Raw genomic sequence first — 17296 nt, forward strand, 5'->3', positions numbered from 1 at the left:
ACTTTTGTACCCTTATTATTGTTTATCACTTTACAATATATCATTTATTATGTAATCCGTGATTAACAACTGAAAGTTATTTATTCCTTTTTTTATTGCCATATATTGTAAAATAAGACATTTATTATTGTAACATGATTATGTAAAACATAATTTTATTTAATTACTATAGTACTTAATTTATTTATTTTGAGTGAATCTTATTACTGATTTGTAGGAATATTTTCTGTTTGAATTCAGGGTCGGATTGGCTAGGCGAGCTACCGAGAAAATCTCGGTGGGTCACTTGAAGTTAGGACCTGTAGTGTCAGAGTGTGGGTGAAAATAAATACATGTTAGGATAAATAAATAAGTTCGTAATGATTTTAGACGTAATAAACCAATGAAAAATAATAAAAACCCAAATTTTGGCCAGTGAATATGTAAATGGGCTGCTTAGAAGTGAAAATCTCGATGGGCTGATATATACCAATCCGGCCCTGTTTGACTAAATACCTAAAAGTCTACGGTAAAATATTAAAACATAAAGTGTAAAAATAAAAATATAATTTCTAAAGTATTACAATATAGTAACTTTTGTACTTTATAAATCATGCATTCATACCTAACTATAAATGTTTAATATAATGTAGCAGAATTAATATAAATGCTATATGGTTAAACAAAATAATAAAAGATTAATGGTTTGAATGTAAATTTAAATTGTACGGTATGAAATAATAATTAGACATCATATGTACATTTATAATATCTGTATTATAAAATTTGTATAAATTAACAAATTTCTGTCTAGTATAATCAACTTTATGCTGTTACCTTAAAAATCTAAAAATTGAAGCTACATAAATTTATTTACTATCAAATTTTAAAGAAAAAATTCACCTGTGCTTTAATGTCTAGTTTCTTAGATTATACTCGTATAAGTGTTTAAGCAAATGAAGAGTATTTTTAAATAGTTATGTTTTATAGTATCTCTGACACTTAATTTGTTTAAAAATCTAAATATTGCAGAAGCAAATACACTGACACAAATAATGCTCTTACCTTTAAGTTTGATAATAACTTTGCTCATCGTATTAAATCTAACTAAATCTTCTATAATTAGTTCCATAGGCGTGCGCAAATTTTATTCTCAGAGGATGCCAATATATTTCAAAAAAATATAAATTAGAATTTAAAAAAATAATGTATTACATAACTACAATAAAGTTCTAAAAATATTAGGTAGTTAATACAAGTAAAAATATAATTTTAACTTAGCATTTGATATTTGTAGTACTTTATTGTAGTTCTAATCTTCTGTAAAAAGGATGTAAACTTTTAAACTTGGTGAAGTCATTGTTATAATTTATCAGTTTTATTGTAAAGAGGATCTATGGTATATCTCGTATCCCCCCTATGATTAGTTCTACAATGTGTAAATTTGATATGTCGTACATATCTTAAAACACATTGCAATATGTGGATGAGTTGTCATTTAAAGGTACATAGTTAATGATGTAATTTGACTAATTTACGTCATAATTCATAATTTTTACTAAATTTTCAAATTATATGGTATATTAAAGTATTCATTTTTTTGAAGTATTTCTTAATGTATCTGTGTAATATCGCTCATTCATTATTTTTGAAATATAAGTATATTACTTGTAAGACAAGTGGTAATTGTTAATCGGTCTTAATGTTTTTACTACATTGACTGATGCTGTTTTAATTTTACTATTTTACAACATATTTTGACATTGTGTCTATTTTGAGTCGGGGTACATTTTATTAACTCAAGATTAATAATTCTAATACATTAAAAACAACCCACCACCACATTTTCTCAAGAGGCGTTGGTGCAATAACTTATTAAAAATATATTAATTTAATAAATTAATTATCAGAGTGTTCCATTGATAGATGACTTCTCCTGCCTTGTGTTTCATGTTATATTTTATATCATTATGTATATGTTTACATCAGTCATATTTCTTACTTATTTTATTAACAAATAGTTGTAAATGTCCTGAGCAAAAACAAATTAAAATAAAGAAATTGTAATAATATATTGGATAATGTACTATATTATAATAAGTGTAGTATGTGCAATCCAAAAAGAGTAACAATGTATTAAATTATTTTTATATAACAGAGTAATTTGAAACATTTTGATGTTTTAAGGTATATAATGCTGGTAAAAAGTTCTAACCTTAAAAAATTCTGCATTTATTAATATAAAACCAATTGAAAATTCAAAGTCTAATATGATTTTTTTTTATTGCTGCTCATCAATGAAAAAAGTATAAATATAGGTTGACATTTTTAGATAATTAGTGTATAAAAATACATTTTTATGTTTATTAAAGGTTACTACTAAATTTAAGATAGTATAATTCTCATGAATAATTTTTCAAGCGACAGTTTTTTTTCATATTTATTAATTATTGAGTATACAAACAAAATAGTTTGTAGTATAGTATGTACTTATTTACTTAAAAGTGAACCACATTGCTTCCAATGTCTTTATCATTAATTCATTAAGTAGTATAGATACCATTAAAATAAATTCATTAATATCAGTCACGAGCTACTTAATTGTACAAATTCTTTTCATTCTTCTCGAACACACACATGATAACAATTAATGTTAAATGATATTTTAAGTAGTTGAAATTTTGTAAATCAAAGACCCTTTTTTTGACACTAACCATTTTTAAAGATTTTTTAATAAGTATAATTTCTATGCTCTGCAAGTGTGTAGAAGAAATAGCAGAGCACTTCAACACATACACAGTAAACAAGCATGACAATGCTGCATTATATAAATATTATTATTTATTTTATTCTTTTTTTAGGTTTAATGTATCAATCTATTACCAATCTTTAATCATATTATCCTACTTATTCAATATTATTTATACAATTAATTTAAATTTGACGTAAAGTTTACGGTGAAATAATATTTTTAATAAATTTTATTTGAGTTCAATATTTTAATATAAACATAATTTTAAGATTCATAATCAAATTTTTAAAATCTTATATTGAAGAGTCCAGTAGTTCAATTTCTAATAATTAAAAGTTGTTTTCAAGTAAGGTTCATGACAAATTGAAATATATTTTAAAAAGTTTTATCCGATTACTAGATACAAGTTGGTACAGATAGGTCTTTTTGGTAGCGAACAAAAAAAGAAGATATCACATCATAAGATTCTTATACCAATTATATTCATAATAATATTACTAACTTAATTGTTGGTATGTAATCTTAAAAAGCAATTATTATGTGTAATTTAGGTACACCAAACTCAATTCAATAATATACTTTATTTTTTTTAAACTTTATTTTAAAAACGATCAGTATACGATTCATTTATAATAATAAGCCTGCATGTATTTAATTATTAATTACAAAAAAAAATTAAATAAGTAGATAACGGCATTCATAATTAGTACTACCTACATAGAATTTTGGCAGACAGTAGTAGTATTCTGAATACAGTACTTTTTATCACATAATGTTTCTAACCAAATATCTATTTTAAATAACAGAAAATAAAGTAGACTCACATTTTCAAAATGTCAAGCATTATGAAATAATCAGAACAATTCTCATCAAATGGTTGATGTATTAAAACAAATTTGGGTGTTTATTTAATAACTTCTAATCAAACTCGTTAGAACTAATGGTTTGATTTCTCAAAATGTTTTCTTATCCATTTTCAAAACAGACCTTCTAAGTTCATAGAAATGTGTGATGTTTTAAATTAAATTGGTTTTCTAAAATTGATTTAGAATTTTTAGAAGAGTATGTATTGTAGTTATGGAACTATTTGCCTTGATATGTTGCAAAGTGAAAAACATATGTTTTTTTGGTTTTTATTGTCATCCATTACAATACTTATCTAAAAAACATTTGATTTATTGTGATTCTTTAGTTAATTTGATCAAAACAAGCGTAGAAAAATATTTCGAGCATTTTTTGACTGATCTGCTTTTATTATCTAGCTAACCAACAATGATAAAAAGATAAAGCATTATAATTTTTGATAAAATCTTATTTATAAATGTCTGAACAACCAAATTTGTCTGAATCTGAAGTATGTGATAGACAGTAATATGAGTAATGATGCAACTAATTTAACTAGTTGAAAATAAAACAATTTTAGATCTTTCATTAGAATAAGAAATAACCACAGTTTTGTCTAAAAATCCTATAAAAATTCTAAGCATATTGAACGAAATACCCACAGTTAAAAAAGTATTTTTTAAATTTAACACACCACTTCCTAACGGTGTTACTTTAAAATTCATGTTTAGCATAGGTGGTGCTGTCTTTTCAAAACAAAAACGGTAGGATGAATGATAAAAATTTTGAAAATGCATTAATGTTGAAGTGTAATAAATCATTAAACAGTATAATTCACACACACTACCAATATGTGGCAAACATCCTGGGCTGAAATACCAATAACAAACAAATTAAAATCAATAAAAAAAAAGTTACCAAATGGCATTTCCAGTCTAATATCACTAGACGTTCTGAAACCATCGACACAAGAACAAGAATCGGTCATACCAACCTCACCCATATACTATCATAAAACATGAAGAACATCCTCTCTGTGTCCAGTGCAACGAACTGCTATCAATCAAACACATAGTCCTAGATTGCCCGCTGTATGTCAACGCAAGATCCATTCTCAACCAACCTTCTTCAATGGAGGAAGCACTAGGAGAACACAATACTCACTTAATACACAGATTCTTCAAATACATTGACATGTAAGAACTACTAACTCATAATCATGTAATTCTCAACCATATAACAATATAAACCTATCGCAGGCTATTGATCTTGTTGTTGAAGCCTTATTATCAATAAATTTAAAAAAAAGTATTAATTCATTACTTATACCTATTTAATTTTTTTTTTTTATGTATAAATATAAAGTATTAAATATCATAAAATATATTACCTACTATTATAATGTTGTCAATGTTATATTTATTATTATTATCATTTACGCCATGGTAATTTGACCATTGACCAACAAGTTTTGTATTATTCTTTATAATAATATTCATTATATAAATAATTATTAATTATTAGATATTTTATTGTGTTTTAGTAAAGTAAAATTTTTTTTATTATTACTATTATTATTTAATCAGCATCAATTTGACCATGGCTTAATGTAGTTGTATAATTAATAATATATAAGCATGATGTTTACTTTTACTAATGTTGCTGAAATAAATGGTTTAAAAGTACCTATTACCTATATTGATTGATATTATTGTTTCAGGTACAGTAGTTGCCAGTTGGTGGTATTAGACCTTATATAGGTTTATTCATTTACAATTGCAATTATTACTTATCAATTATATTTCTACTTTTTGTGAAGTATTCTAAATACTTGGAAATATTATTATTATAAAGTTTTTACCCAAGTCTGCATTTTGGGGTTTTATTTTAATCAAATAACAATCAAATAATTTGGTACAAATTTTATGTTAAACTTAAACTTGATATAGCAATTTTTTTGTTTTTAGGAAAAATTACTTGTTTTGAATTTTTGTTTTAGCATAAAAATATTGGGTGGGATAGTGTAGTTAAATAATAAAAAAAAAAAGAGTGTGGATTAATAATAATTAATAAAAAGTTATCAATTTATATATATATATATAAAGATCTACAGTGAATGTTTAGAAAACTTGTTAATTTGCCTTCATCTAAATCTATGTAACATGTTAAGTGTTCATTAACATGAACAAAATGAAGATAATATAGGTAGTCGTTCTGGGAAGGATATGATGAAATATTAAATGTATAGGACAATATAAACAATGATATTTTTACTTGATAAAATGTTCTAGAATAAATTTTATTTTATAATTCTATGTTTTAGATTGTACATACAAATTTATGATTTTTAAGAAAAAAAAATTGTTGGTATAAGATAATTAGTAATTTTAAGATTATTAATTTAGTTCATATATCATGTATGGTTTTTTAAAAATATTAATTTTAATGAGCTTCTCCCGCTTTGCCAGAAACACGCTTGAAATCACCCATATTAGTCATGGATGTAGGCATTCCAATAAGATCCAAGCTATCTATTCTTGTTACTTCTTCATCAGTTTGATTGTTTTCAACAAATATCTGCAGATTATAGACGTTTTGAAATTTTACATACTTCAAGTTGACTATTTTACCATCTAATTCATCAGGTTGTAGTTCCAGTTCTTGAGTAGCTAAATTACATGTTGCAGCATCAAAATCTATGGTGATTGGATGGTTGATAAATAACTTCATTGATTTTGGGCCATTATCTTTAGGAGCTTTAATCTAAATGTTAAATAAAAGAAACATTGTGTTAATATATTTAAATACGATGTATAAAAACAATCAAAAATTATAAACTACATCTAAATATTTGTTTATTTTCAAGTAATATAATTCCATTGATAGACTTTATTTCTCACAATAGAATTCAGCAATTTTAATTGATTTATTTAAATGTTTTCTGTTTACAGTTGAAAGAAATTCATTATTTAATTTAGACATTAAAAGTATTCATTAAATGGATCAAAGTGCAAAGTAACTGCTAAATGTGATAAAAATTATAAGATCATACATACTCCTATTGCACATTATGTAATATAGAGTCAGTTTACTTAGATACATGTATACTTAAGCAGCCATTAGCCAGATTGGTGTTGTACTTAATTTTATTTCTATTTAAGAGTTTTTGATTTTTCTTAAAGGCCAAAATAGTTATATTTTTATAAAACCTCTAAGGATTGTATTTCTAGACAGGTTTACCTCCTATAATAGATTTACTGTAGGTCATTATCATTATACTTTTATTGAATAAGCAACACTTAGTTAGATTGATTTTAATATTTAATTAAACTTAGCGAACATGAATCGTGAATGTAAAATTAAACAAGACTGCTAGTGACGCATATGTAATTACTGTTGGCAATAGTCATAAAAAAATGTTTACTTATCTTAATTTAGTTTAACAGTTAATGACCAGGTGGCAATAACACCAATTGTTATATTATTTATTACTGCCTATTATTAATAGATTACTCACTTTAAGAGAATGTATTTTGACAGGTTGCTTGAAAGTCAACGATAAAATAAGTTGCTGATCGCAATCCGATTCCATATAGCCTTTGTTCTCGATTAGCTCCGACAATGGATGGTCATCTGAATCATTGAGAGCTTCGCACTGAGTTTTCATGATGAACGAGTTAAGAAAAATCTGACCTGGTACTCCACAGTCTTCGCCAGAAGCGGAAAAAGATGTGTCGTACAATTGTACGATTTTCGATTCGACGGCTACAATATCGGCACCTTGGACTCTTCCCACTTTAATCTTATTGCGGTACATTATGAAAGTCGGCATGGCCGACACGCCTTGACTGGTAGATGTTTCTTGGCACCTGTCAACGTCTACCCTAAGGAACACTGCACGGTCATACTTTTTCGAAAGTTCTTCGTACATAGGCTTGATACGTTTGCATGGACCACACCAGGAAGCGGAAAAATCCACGACAACCAGCTTCATGCTGTTCGCATTTAATTGTTCACGGAACTGGGTATCATTCTCGATTTCTTTGACGACCATTTTAGTTGTTTAACAAGATCCTCAATTAAAATAATGTAGATTTGGAAAGACTAATGAACAAAGCCACAAAGGATGCTATTATACCGGGAAACGGCAGACATGACAGTATGACGCACAAAGATACAGCCGAATTGTGTTGTAATCACTAATCGGGGGTCATTGTCCATTAGCAGGTTAGGAAATTTCGGGAAAAATGCTCGATGCCCAGATAAATCCTGCGCAGGATTAAAGGTGGTTCCAGTTCCACAGCTGTTTTGGTAACTCGGTCTGACGGTCTCCATATTATCACGGGATATTTTAAATAGTGATCCTGGACTTTGTTGACTGTTACATCCACAACACGATATAGAAAATATAAGGTGATAACACTGCCGAAAAAACTGACGCTCATTTAAATGATAGCCTATTAGTTGGAATATATTCCACTGGAAGCGCTACAGTATTCAAAGATTTACTTTTTGTGATGTATTATAATATTATTATATTTAAGTAATGAAATATAATACACCTTAAAACGGAACAAAATTCTTTAAGTATTTTAAAGAATAAACATTAAATTATAAAATAAGCATATATATATTTTATGTGACGGGCATAATATACAATTTGGTCATTTTATACAATGCCCGTACGTTATATAACATGCCCTTCGTATATTGGGCAATCTAGATAATACTATTTAATTGTAAAATATAGTCAAAATACCAAGACTTTCCAATCTTTAAATTTGGATCAGTTTATTGGTTTATTCTTATTGACTTATCGAGCAGTCCCATATTTTATGATTGCAGTGTTTATCGTATAATGCAGCGGTTCCCAAACTGTGCACTTTGATGGTGTACGGCTGATAACAAATAATTCAAAATGTATAGATTTTTTTCCATAAATTCGTAATTAGCGAGCATTTATTATTTTTGTCCTGACTTATGATATGACGTGTTAAAAGTTGCTGATGTTAACAAGTTAATTGTACCCGTATCTGAAAATAATGAAATAAAATATTATTTAAACAACGAAGAGTTATTTGATATTATACACGATGTTCATTTATCAATTGTACTATGTGGATAATTAATTCAAAATATAATGAATAAAATGCATAATAACAGTTAAATATCAGGTATTATCTATATTGCCCAATACATGAAAGGCATTGTATAAAATGACCAAGTTTTATACCTACTTTGTCAGTAACATTTATAATGCAATAAAACATACCGCATACCTAATTTATTTAATGTGTTGACGTAAATAATTAATAACCATGTGACGTGTGTGGCTGTGTAGGCACAAAAAACTCGAATATTTTGGATGAAATAGTCTCCCTCCATTTTAATATATTATACATAATACCTATTACTATTCTACATCCTAATAATACCTTACTATGGGTACCATACCTATACCTATTATACGAGTAAACATTCAACGTATCAAAAACTATTTTGTGCAGGGCAACTTTAATACCTCTGTATTTATTGCAAAATTACCAAAATTCCTCAACGCATCGGGAAGAACTTTGTTTGGGCATAGCATTTTTATTTTTTAATGCACTAACTAAAAAAAAATATTATTTTAAATAATTAATTTAAAAAAATCTTATTTTATTTTTTATGTTACCCAAATAATAAAAACGCTACAACACGGATAAATTTCTTCCCTAGGAAATTTTGATATTTCTAGAAATAAATACAGAGGGTGTGAAATTGTAACGCACTTAATAGTTTTTGATATGTTGTATGTTTGTAAAATGGATACAAAACATGCGGGTGTGGTGTCCTCTTAATCACAGTTACAGCAAACCTTAGCATTAAATAAACTTAAAAATAGAATAAATTTATCTTGAAATTTAAAATAAACAAGAGTTGGTCATTTTGATTATATTTTCGAGACTGTTTTTCATAAGTGAATTAGAATAATACTGGATAAATGTTTTATTTCAAATTTTAAACTTGGTTATGTCAGTAAAATTAGAAAAGTATAATATTAGGTATTTCGAGCTCCAAAGGTATTATACAAAAATATAAAATATAGGAAAGTTGAAATTAAAAAGAGGTAAAATAACAACATGTAGAGATAAGTCCATAGTCCATCCATAAATTAACCTTATATTATAGGCTCATTAAGCTCCATAGAAAGAATATGGCATATTTTTTTTTACTTTAGAATGAGTAGAACAATTATTTTTAAATTTTGGAACCTAATATTGTCTGTAATAAATTTCATATACACTTAACAACTTAGGTACTTAAAGGCATGAAATTCCAGACACGAAGACATGAATAATTTCAATTTAGACTTTACTCAATATAGTATCAATATTCTTTAAAATACTTGGTTATATATATCATCGTAGAGTATAGATATAGAACCTTAAATTTGACTCTGCAAGTATATAATCTGCACTTTCACATACTTAAAATTTTTTAATATTTTAGTTAAATAAGTAAGTTTATTAAAAAATTATGATTAATTGACAAGATTTAGTACAGTAGTTTTATTTTAAGCTTAATTGAAAACTGATAGGTACATGGTAATTTTATATACTTAATTAATTTTAACTTTTTACTAAAAAAATATAGCATTATATAATATAACATTTCAGATATTTAAAATAAAATCTGTTTTACATAGAAGCAAGTTATTAAATTAATTATACTTAAAAATAATTAAATCCATCATTCAATACTTATAAAAAGGTAAAAAAAAAAGTATAAAATTATGTAGTAAAAAAAGATATCTTGGTTTTTTTTATTTTGTTGTAGGTAACTCTAGATGTTAAATAGGTACTCTTATTGGCATGTCATCAGTATCACTCATAATAACACTAGATTAAGTATAATTGATTTGTAATCAGTCTCAAAAAAAGAAGATTTGACTTTTCGTTATAGATAATAGTTAAAATTGTCAAAATATATTGCAACAAATGCAACATAATATAATATTATAGGTACAAAAATTGAGTAATTATATAGGTAAATACTAAATACTTACATACTAACACATTATATTTTATTAAAAATGTTCGTAAGTACCTAATTTATACTGTAGTGACTTATGAATCATAAGTTATGATGACTAATGGTGTTGCTAAATTCGAGTTCACAACTACTATATAAATAAACCCCTCCACCCTTCATAATATAAAATAAAGAGTAGAAATTTTAATTTTCACAATATTTATTTTATCATTTTATATTATATTCGATAATATTATTGAAATATTTTTATTCATTTTGAGCTATTTATTAACGTTTTTAAATTTAAAATTATTTTTGGGTTTTTTCAATACATTTCCAAAAAAAAAAAAAATGTTTTTGTTGGGTCAAAAAACTTAAATACAAGCTCCTTTATAAATGATATTATGAAAGCAGTTGAAAAATATTAAATATACGCACAATTCATTTTATAATCATTTAAAGCTCAAATTTTGACAAAATTCATCAAAATCTTCAAAAATTATAACTTAGTAGCTTAAAATGTATAAAAATTTTAATTCTTATAGCTAAGGATTGGAAATTTTAAATAAGTTTTCTAAAATTAGTTCATATTGTAACCAAAAAATATAAAAAGATATTAAGTCTGTATTTTTATAGATATTTGAAGTTATATAAACTATATATATAGATTTTATATTTTATATTTTTGAACAACATTTTGATTTTAATTCTATATTTACAATGTTATACACTTTTACAATAGGTAAATTTGTTGAGTTTAAATGACAGAAAGTGGAAGTCACCCCAACCATTAGCGCACTCCATAGTGACCTTGTTTTAGGGAGAGAGCTCACACCAGTTCCTTTTAAGGCACTTTTGGTGGGGGGGGGGGGTGGTTACCTAAGATTTGTTAGGATGAAAGGCTAGTGATTATAGGATATGTGTAAGAATTGAAAATTTCGGGTTTTTTGTAGGTGAGCATAGCAAGATTGTTTGAAAATGAAATGCAAATTTAATGTCTTTATGTAGTGATTCATTAGTGATACACCTGGAAGCACCTGTTATTTATCGTAAACAGATAGATTGAAAATCCTGTATTGTTCTATTATGGATATTGGATGGTTTGGCTGAGCCCCTAAGTTGGATACCATAGTTCCAGATAGGTTTTTAAAAGAGCCATGTAGATAGTGTGTTTGGTTTTGAGGGAGAGCTTAAACGAAGAAAAACGATTTTAGTTATTTTGTTGTAATTTAAAAATTCTTTTCATGGGCATTTTATTTTTAAATATATATTTCTAAATATTATTATATTATACATCATACATGCAATGATATTTTCAAATATAATTTTTGATGTAACTGTCTGTTATATAAAAAATAAATTACTTAAATAATAATATAATATCATAAAATATATTTAGTAATATTATAGATTGACCGTGTTCGCTCATAATTGTTTTTTATGTGTATAATGATTTTATATCACATTTTTTAACATTTCCCTAACGGTGACCACTCTATACACCTTTTGTATAGTAGATCGTAACTAACTTTACATTCGCTAATTTTTTTTTAATTTGACGATACCTCGTTTATGCGTGATGTTGAAATCTACTACCGATAATTTACCATTTGGATTGGTTGTCAAAATAAATAAATAAATATTTAATATAGATTTTTCTAATCTGTAGTTATAATGGTATTGTAAAACATATGAAACATTCATCAATAATTTAAATATTGTTATATTGCTGTAATGCTGAACTTTTTTTCCGCTGTGCCCTTTTTCAGACCAGATATAGTTAACAGTGTCCTGCTGTGAATACCATAAAAGATAGAACACTCGTTGATAACCAAGTTTTTTTAAAAAAAAACCATACATTTTAAATTATTCATTATGAGCAGTACACCTCTGTGCCCTTAAAATGTGCTTGCGGTGCCACTAGTGCACCGCTGTGCACAGTTTGGAAACCACTGCTATAGTGAATACTAACCGAAATATACCTTTACAGCTTTATGTGTATATTTGGATCAATTTGGCTAGTTAGTAGAAGTGAAATATCATACAAATATATTGACCATTTTCAACACACGAATAGTTGGATAAAAAACTGGTTCAATACTTGTGAAGTGCCATCCACTTATAATATATTAACTTCATTGAAAAATGAATTGTTATAGTAGATATAACATGAAAAAAATCGATATTGTATTTTAATCATTAACTAATCAAATATCTCCACCATCTTATATTTTAGATTCTGAACAAAGTGAGATATGTATTGATTTTATTATGATGTATGCTTCTTTTAATTTTTTTATTTTTGTGTCTGTCATCACGTTTTGGAGTAGAAATAATGCTTTGATTTTTTACTTCAGCCATTCTATGAAAAGGAAAATTCACCTAGTTGGTACTTTACGAAGTAAAAAAAAAAAAATTTCCATTAGTTTTCTAAACCGACCAAAAATCCTAAAAAAATAACGAAAAAACGAAAAATTTTACTCATAATCAATTTTCGACAAAATCAATTTTTTGTTTTACTGTAATTCAAAAACTAATCATTTTTAATACTTGAAATGTTCACAAAATGTTTATATTAGCGTTATCTATTTACGATTACATTTACATAATATTATGACTTTTTTAAAGCTATTTAATATTTATAGACAGTTAAAATTTTCGATTATTCTAAGCTTTCTAAATTTGGTTGTCCAAAATTCTTTAAAATTTAATACAAGGTTTATTATAAGTTGTACTTATCGTAGTAAAAAAACCCAAAGTCATTGGTCACAATTTTTGCTTATAAGCATTTAAAGTGCAAATGTTTATACGAAATATGTGAAAATCGCAGTAATTTGCATGGAATTATGAAGTTGAAAATTCATAAAATTGTTGTGATTTATATTAAAATATAAAAAATATACTAATGCATAAAAATATATTATAATTTAAATATAGAAAATATAATGTATCCTAGACTAACAAATCATCTCCATTCAGAATCGTTTTTTGTATACAATGATACATGTCATTGCATTCAAATTTAATACATCCCTTATAGTGACCTACTCTCCATCTCTACTATACAGCAGGGAGATACCTTTATTGTCCGCTTTTTAAATTCATTGTTTCTAAAAATGCGTATCTAGTCGAATTTTTTAAACTGATTGATTGTTAGAGAATACTTTTCGTTGGACTTTATAATAGACTAATAAATTAGAATAGAATCTATAATACTAATAAACCAATTTAAAATTTTTTTTTAGTATCAAAAAGTTACATTTTTTTTTAGTAATAGATTATAGGCTATATATTTAAAAATAAAATTAAGAAAAAATTTTAAGTTTTACATAAGGTATAAGCTTATATAAACACAAATGTATGTCCGTTTGTTTATCTTAATGAATTCCTACACTATTTATCCATGCTACTTTTGTGGCAGGGTTTACACCATAAAACATTTATTAACTATTACAAACAAAATCGGACAAAAAACATTATATAAAACATACGTGCTTGTAATATGTATACTTCAATTTCATGGTTAAAAAAATGTATGTTTCATCTAAAATAAATGTTGGGTAGTTGTTGAGTACACTGTCACCCACATGAAGGTATCTTGGCTTATTACAATCTTAATATTTCAAGGTAACAGCAAGATTGAGAATATAAATGAAATAATTGTTCATTATTTTCCCGAGCGAATTCAGGCTATACAAGACTGGCCATTAATGAGTTAAAAACTTAATTTAACTTTAACTTTTTAACTTAATACTTACTTACATTATTATTTTACTTTATACAATGACGTTTTTTATTCATTACACCTGTCCACGGTTTGGCTGTTTGGCGATATTGTCTTACAATAATTTATCACTTAGTAACACTTAATAATATTAGATGAAATAATATTATACTATAATAGTTACTCATACCTACTATACGAATTGGATTTAGGTACAATATTACTAATAGAAAAATCAACTACTTATACTAATATAGTTATATAATAAAATATACTTAGGATATAATATGTAGTTATGCTTATGTTGACATAATTTAAGTTTAACATATTCACTATACCTATTGACTTACGCTCGATTATGAGTTATCATTTACACTTTACACTCGAAATCTACTGAAAAGAGAGTCCCCTGTTATATATTTTAGTGAGGTAATAAAGGTTTTAAAATTTAATTCAATAAATAAATCTCCAATACATAATATCCGTTCAAAAGTCCACCTCAAATCGCAAAATGCAATATAGAATGATAAATTTAAATTCACTAATATTCTTATAACTTAGTTACAAAAATGTGTTCTATTATTATATATACCTACCTACTTTTATTCTTATACTCTCATATATGTAGCTACCTACCTGTATAATTATTTAAATATATCATTAGTTGCTTGTCTATATTATAAAGATATGATTATATGAATATGCACAATATGAGTTTATTATAAAGTTACAACATTATTATGCAAAGACAAAGTGAGGTCAAAATGTTAAACAATTAGTGATGACTTTTATTTTGATTGTTGGGAATTTATCATTTTATGCAAATAAATTCAGGCAGAGATACCTATTATTTTCGATTTATATGCTAATTTTATCGGATGATTGACTACATAAATACTATTTTTTATTTTCTTATGATTAATAAATACAGCATAATGTCATCTGTCTTCAACAAATTTATGTATTTTATAATTTATCACAACACAATGATAGGACGGTTCAACAATAATTTATGTATCCATTGAAATATATACATATAAGTTTTATTCTCTATAAAATAATATATTATATACTATGCAGTATGCTGCAATATAAATAATGTTAATTATTCATCTGTATAATAATACAAATATTAATAAATAACATTAAATATTTAATAGTACATTGTAGTGTTAACTAATAACTAATTAATAATAATTCACGAACAATAATAACCTCGCTGCTGTCCATCTGTCATTACCGCTGCAGTTGTTTTTACCATTTTCGTCCGACCTTTGATTGGTGAAGAAGAATCAATGTTCTTTAATATAATATAATATATATTTATACATAATACTATGTTTACTACATGTAGGTACCTATACATATTAAAGTATACATGGCCCATAAGCATATATGATATAGTAATCTAATGCGCCGCTGGACTATGGTGACTTTAATGCATCATGGACACATATTGGATTGGGTTACGTCCTAAAGATAACTACGAAAAAGATCTAATCCAAATTGCGGCCTTATTAATATTTGTAATATAGAGTGCTCATTCTAATACTTTTGAGTTCATCGAATTTTTTGTTTGTATTTGAATACTTACCATAGTTTTATCTGTACCTACTAATTTATTTAAAATTAAATATTGAACAGTATTGCATTTATACCTAATATGATCTGTTTAAATTGTAGATCAATTAGCTAGTACAATAGACAAAAAAAAAAAAAAAATGTTTAATTCAGGTAGTCTAAGACAATCGGGGTAATTAACAAACATCGGTTATATTTTCGGGAGTTACCCGTTTCCGCTAAAATAATATTGACCGTTTCCGCCATAGCCCTTTTCCGCCAACAACGAAAAAGGTACGATTCCCGTTTCCGCCAAAAGACATTTCCACAACAAAAAAGTTTGGAAACCAATGGTCTTAATTTTTAAGCAATATATATGTTATTGTGGTATATATAAAATAAAATAGTAATGTAAAATGTAGGCAATAGCAACGTGCGCGAAGTTGGCCCTCCCATTTTTTTTTCTTGCTGCTCATAAACGGCTAACTCACAAGTTCTAAAAGTGAACTCGCAAATTCCCGCAAATAACTCGCAAAATATTGGTGAAGATTTTAAGTCGCTACTCCAAAGTGGGTGGGCCAACTCGCCAACTTCACGTACGTGTAATAGCAATGGCATTTGAAAATAATTGCGAAATTGTAAATAGGTACAGCGATAATCTTCGATAATAATTGTTGATAATCGTCGACAACGGAAGGAAGTATATAGGTACTGTATTACTGTATCATAGTTTATTTATAATTTGCACACAATAATTATCTGACTAATGTTAAATTCTTATATTCTAATTCAGTATTTGTTCTGTTCGTCATCAGTTTAACAACAGTTAATACGATTTTCAAAATGGAATTTGTTAATAATTTTTGTGGCATTTTTAATTATTTAAAAATAACGATATGTTTTTTCAAAACTCTATTGAGTCTATATTTGACCTATACTTGTATTATAATTTGAAATAGTTAAATATAATGTATTATTATTATCTACTTGTATTATTATAATTTATAAAAATAAAAATATTTTTATATGATAAGAATATATACCTAATATTTGTACATGGTTTCCAAATTGACGGAAACGTCTTTTCACAAAAATACATTTTGACGGAAACGGGAATCATACCTTTTTCGGTTTTGGTGGAAAAGGGCTATGCCTAAATCAGGTATCCGGTTTTTTTGGCGAAAACGGGCGATGCCCATATTTTCATACCGCAGCAGCTGCAACTGTTTACATACAATATAAATAATATGGGTCGGGCCACACATAGCGGTTCAACCGCTCAACAAATTTAAATTGTTTTATTTTATATGCAACCGCCCGATACGCGTTCACACTTATGCGGTTTAGCCGCGGAAATTGCTGCGGTCGAAAAATCGACCGCAACATGTCGCGGTTGACCCGCGTGCGGTTCGATGACCGCCCAA

The 17296-nt window shown here is 26.5% G+C and overlaps 1 protein-coding gene across 1 annotated transcript; it reads right to left on the reverse strand.

Annotated features, from left to right (window-relative positions):
* Nucleotides 1–5841: 5841 nt before the first annotated feature.
* On the reverse strand, nt 5842–7962 carry LOC107168776 (thioredoxin-like protein 1). The gene is made up of 2 exons (XM_015518297.2): nt 7092–7962; nt 5842–6337 (listed from the first exon to the last, which is right to left on the reverse strand). The coding sequence occupies exons 1-2, from the start codon at nt 7626–7628 to the stop codon at nt 6017–6019; spliced, it is 858 nt and encodes a 285-aa protein (XP_015373783.2). The 5' UTR covers nt 7629–7962; the 3' UTR covers nt 5842–6016.
* Between the last annotated feature and the right edge of the window lie 9334 nt (nt 7963–17296).

The sequence above is a fragment of the Diuraphis noxia genome, unplaced genomic scaffold (genome assembly GCF_037042655.1).
Source record: "Diuraphis noxia isolate RWA-SAM2 unplaced genomic scaffold, SU_Dnox_SAM2 contig0001, whole genome shotgun sequence".
Taxonomy (NCBI): domain Eukaryota; kingdom Metazoa; phylum Arthropoda; class Insecta; order Hemiptera; family Aphididae; genus Diuraphis; species Diuraphis noxia.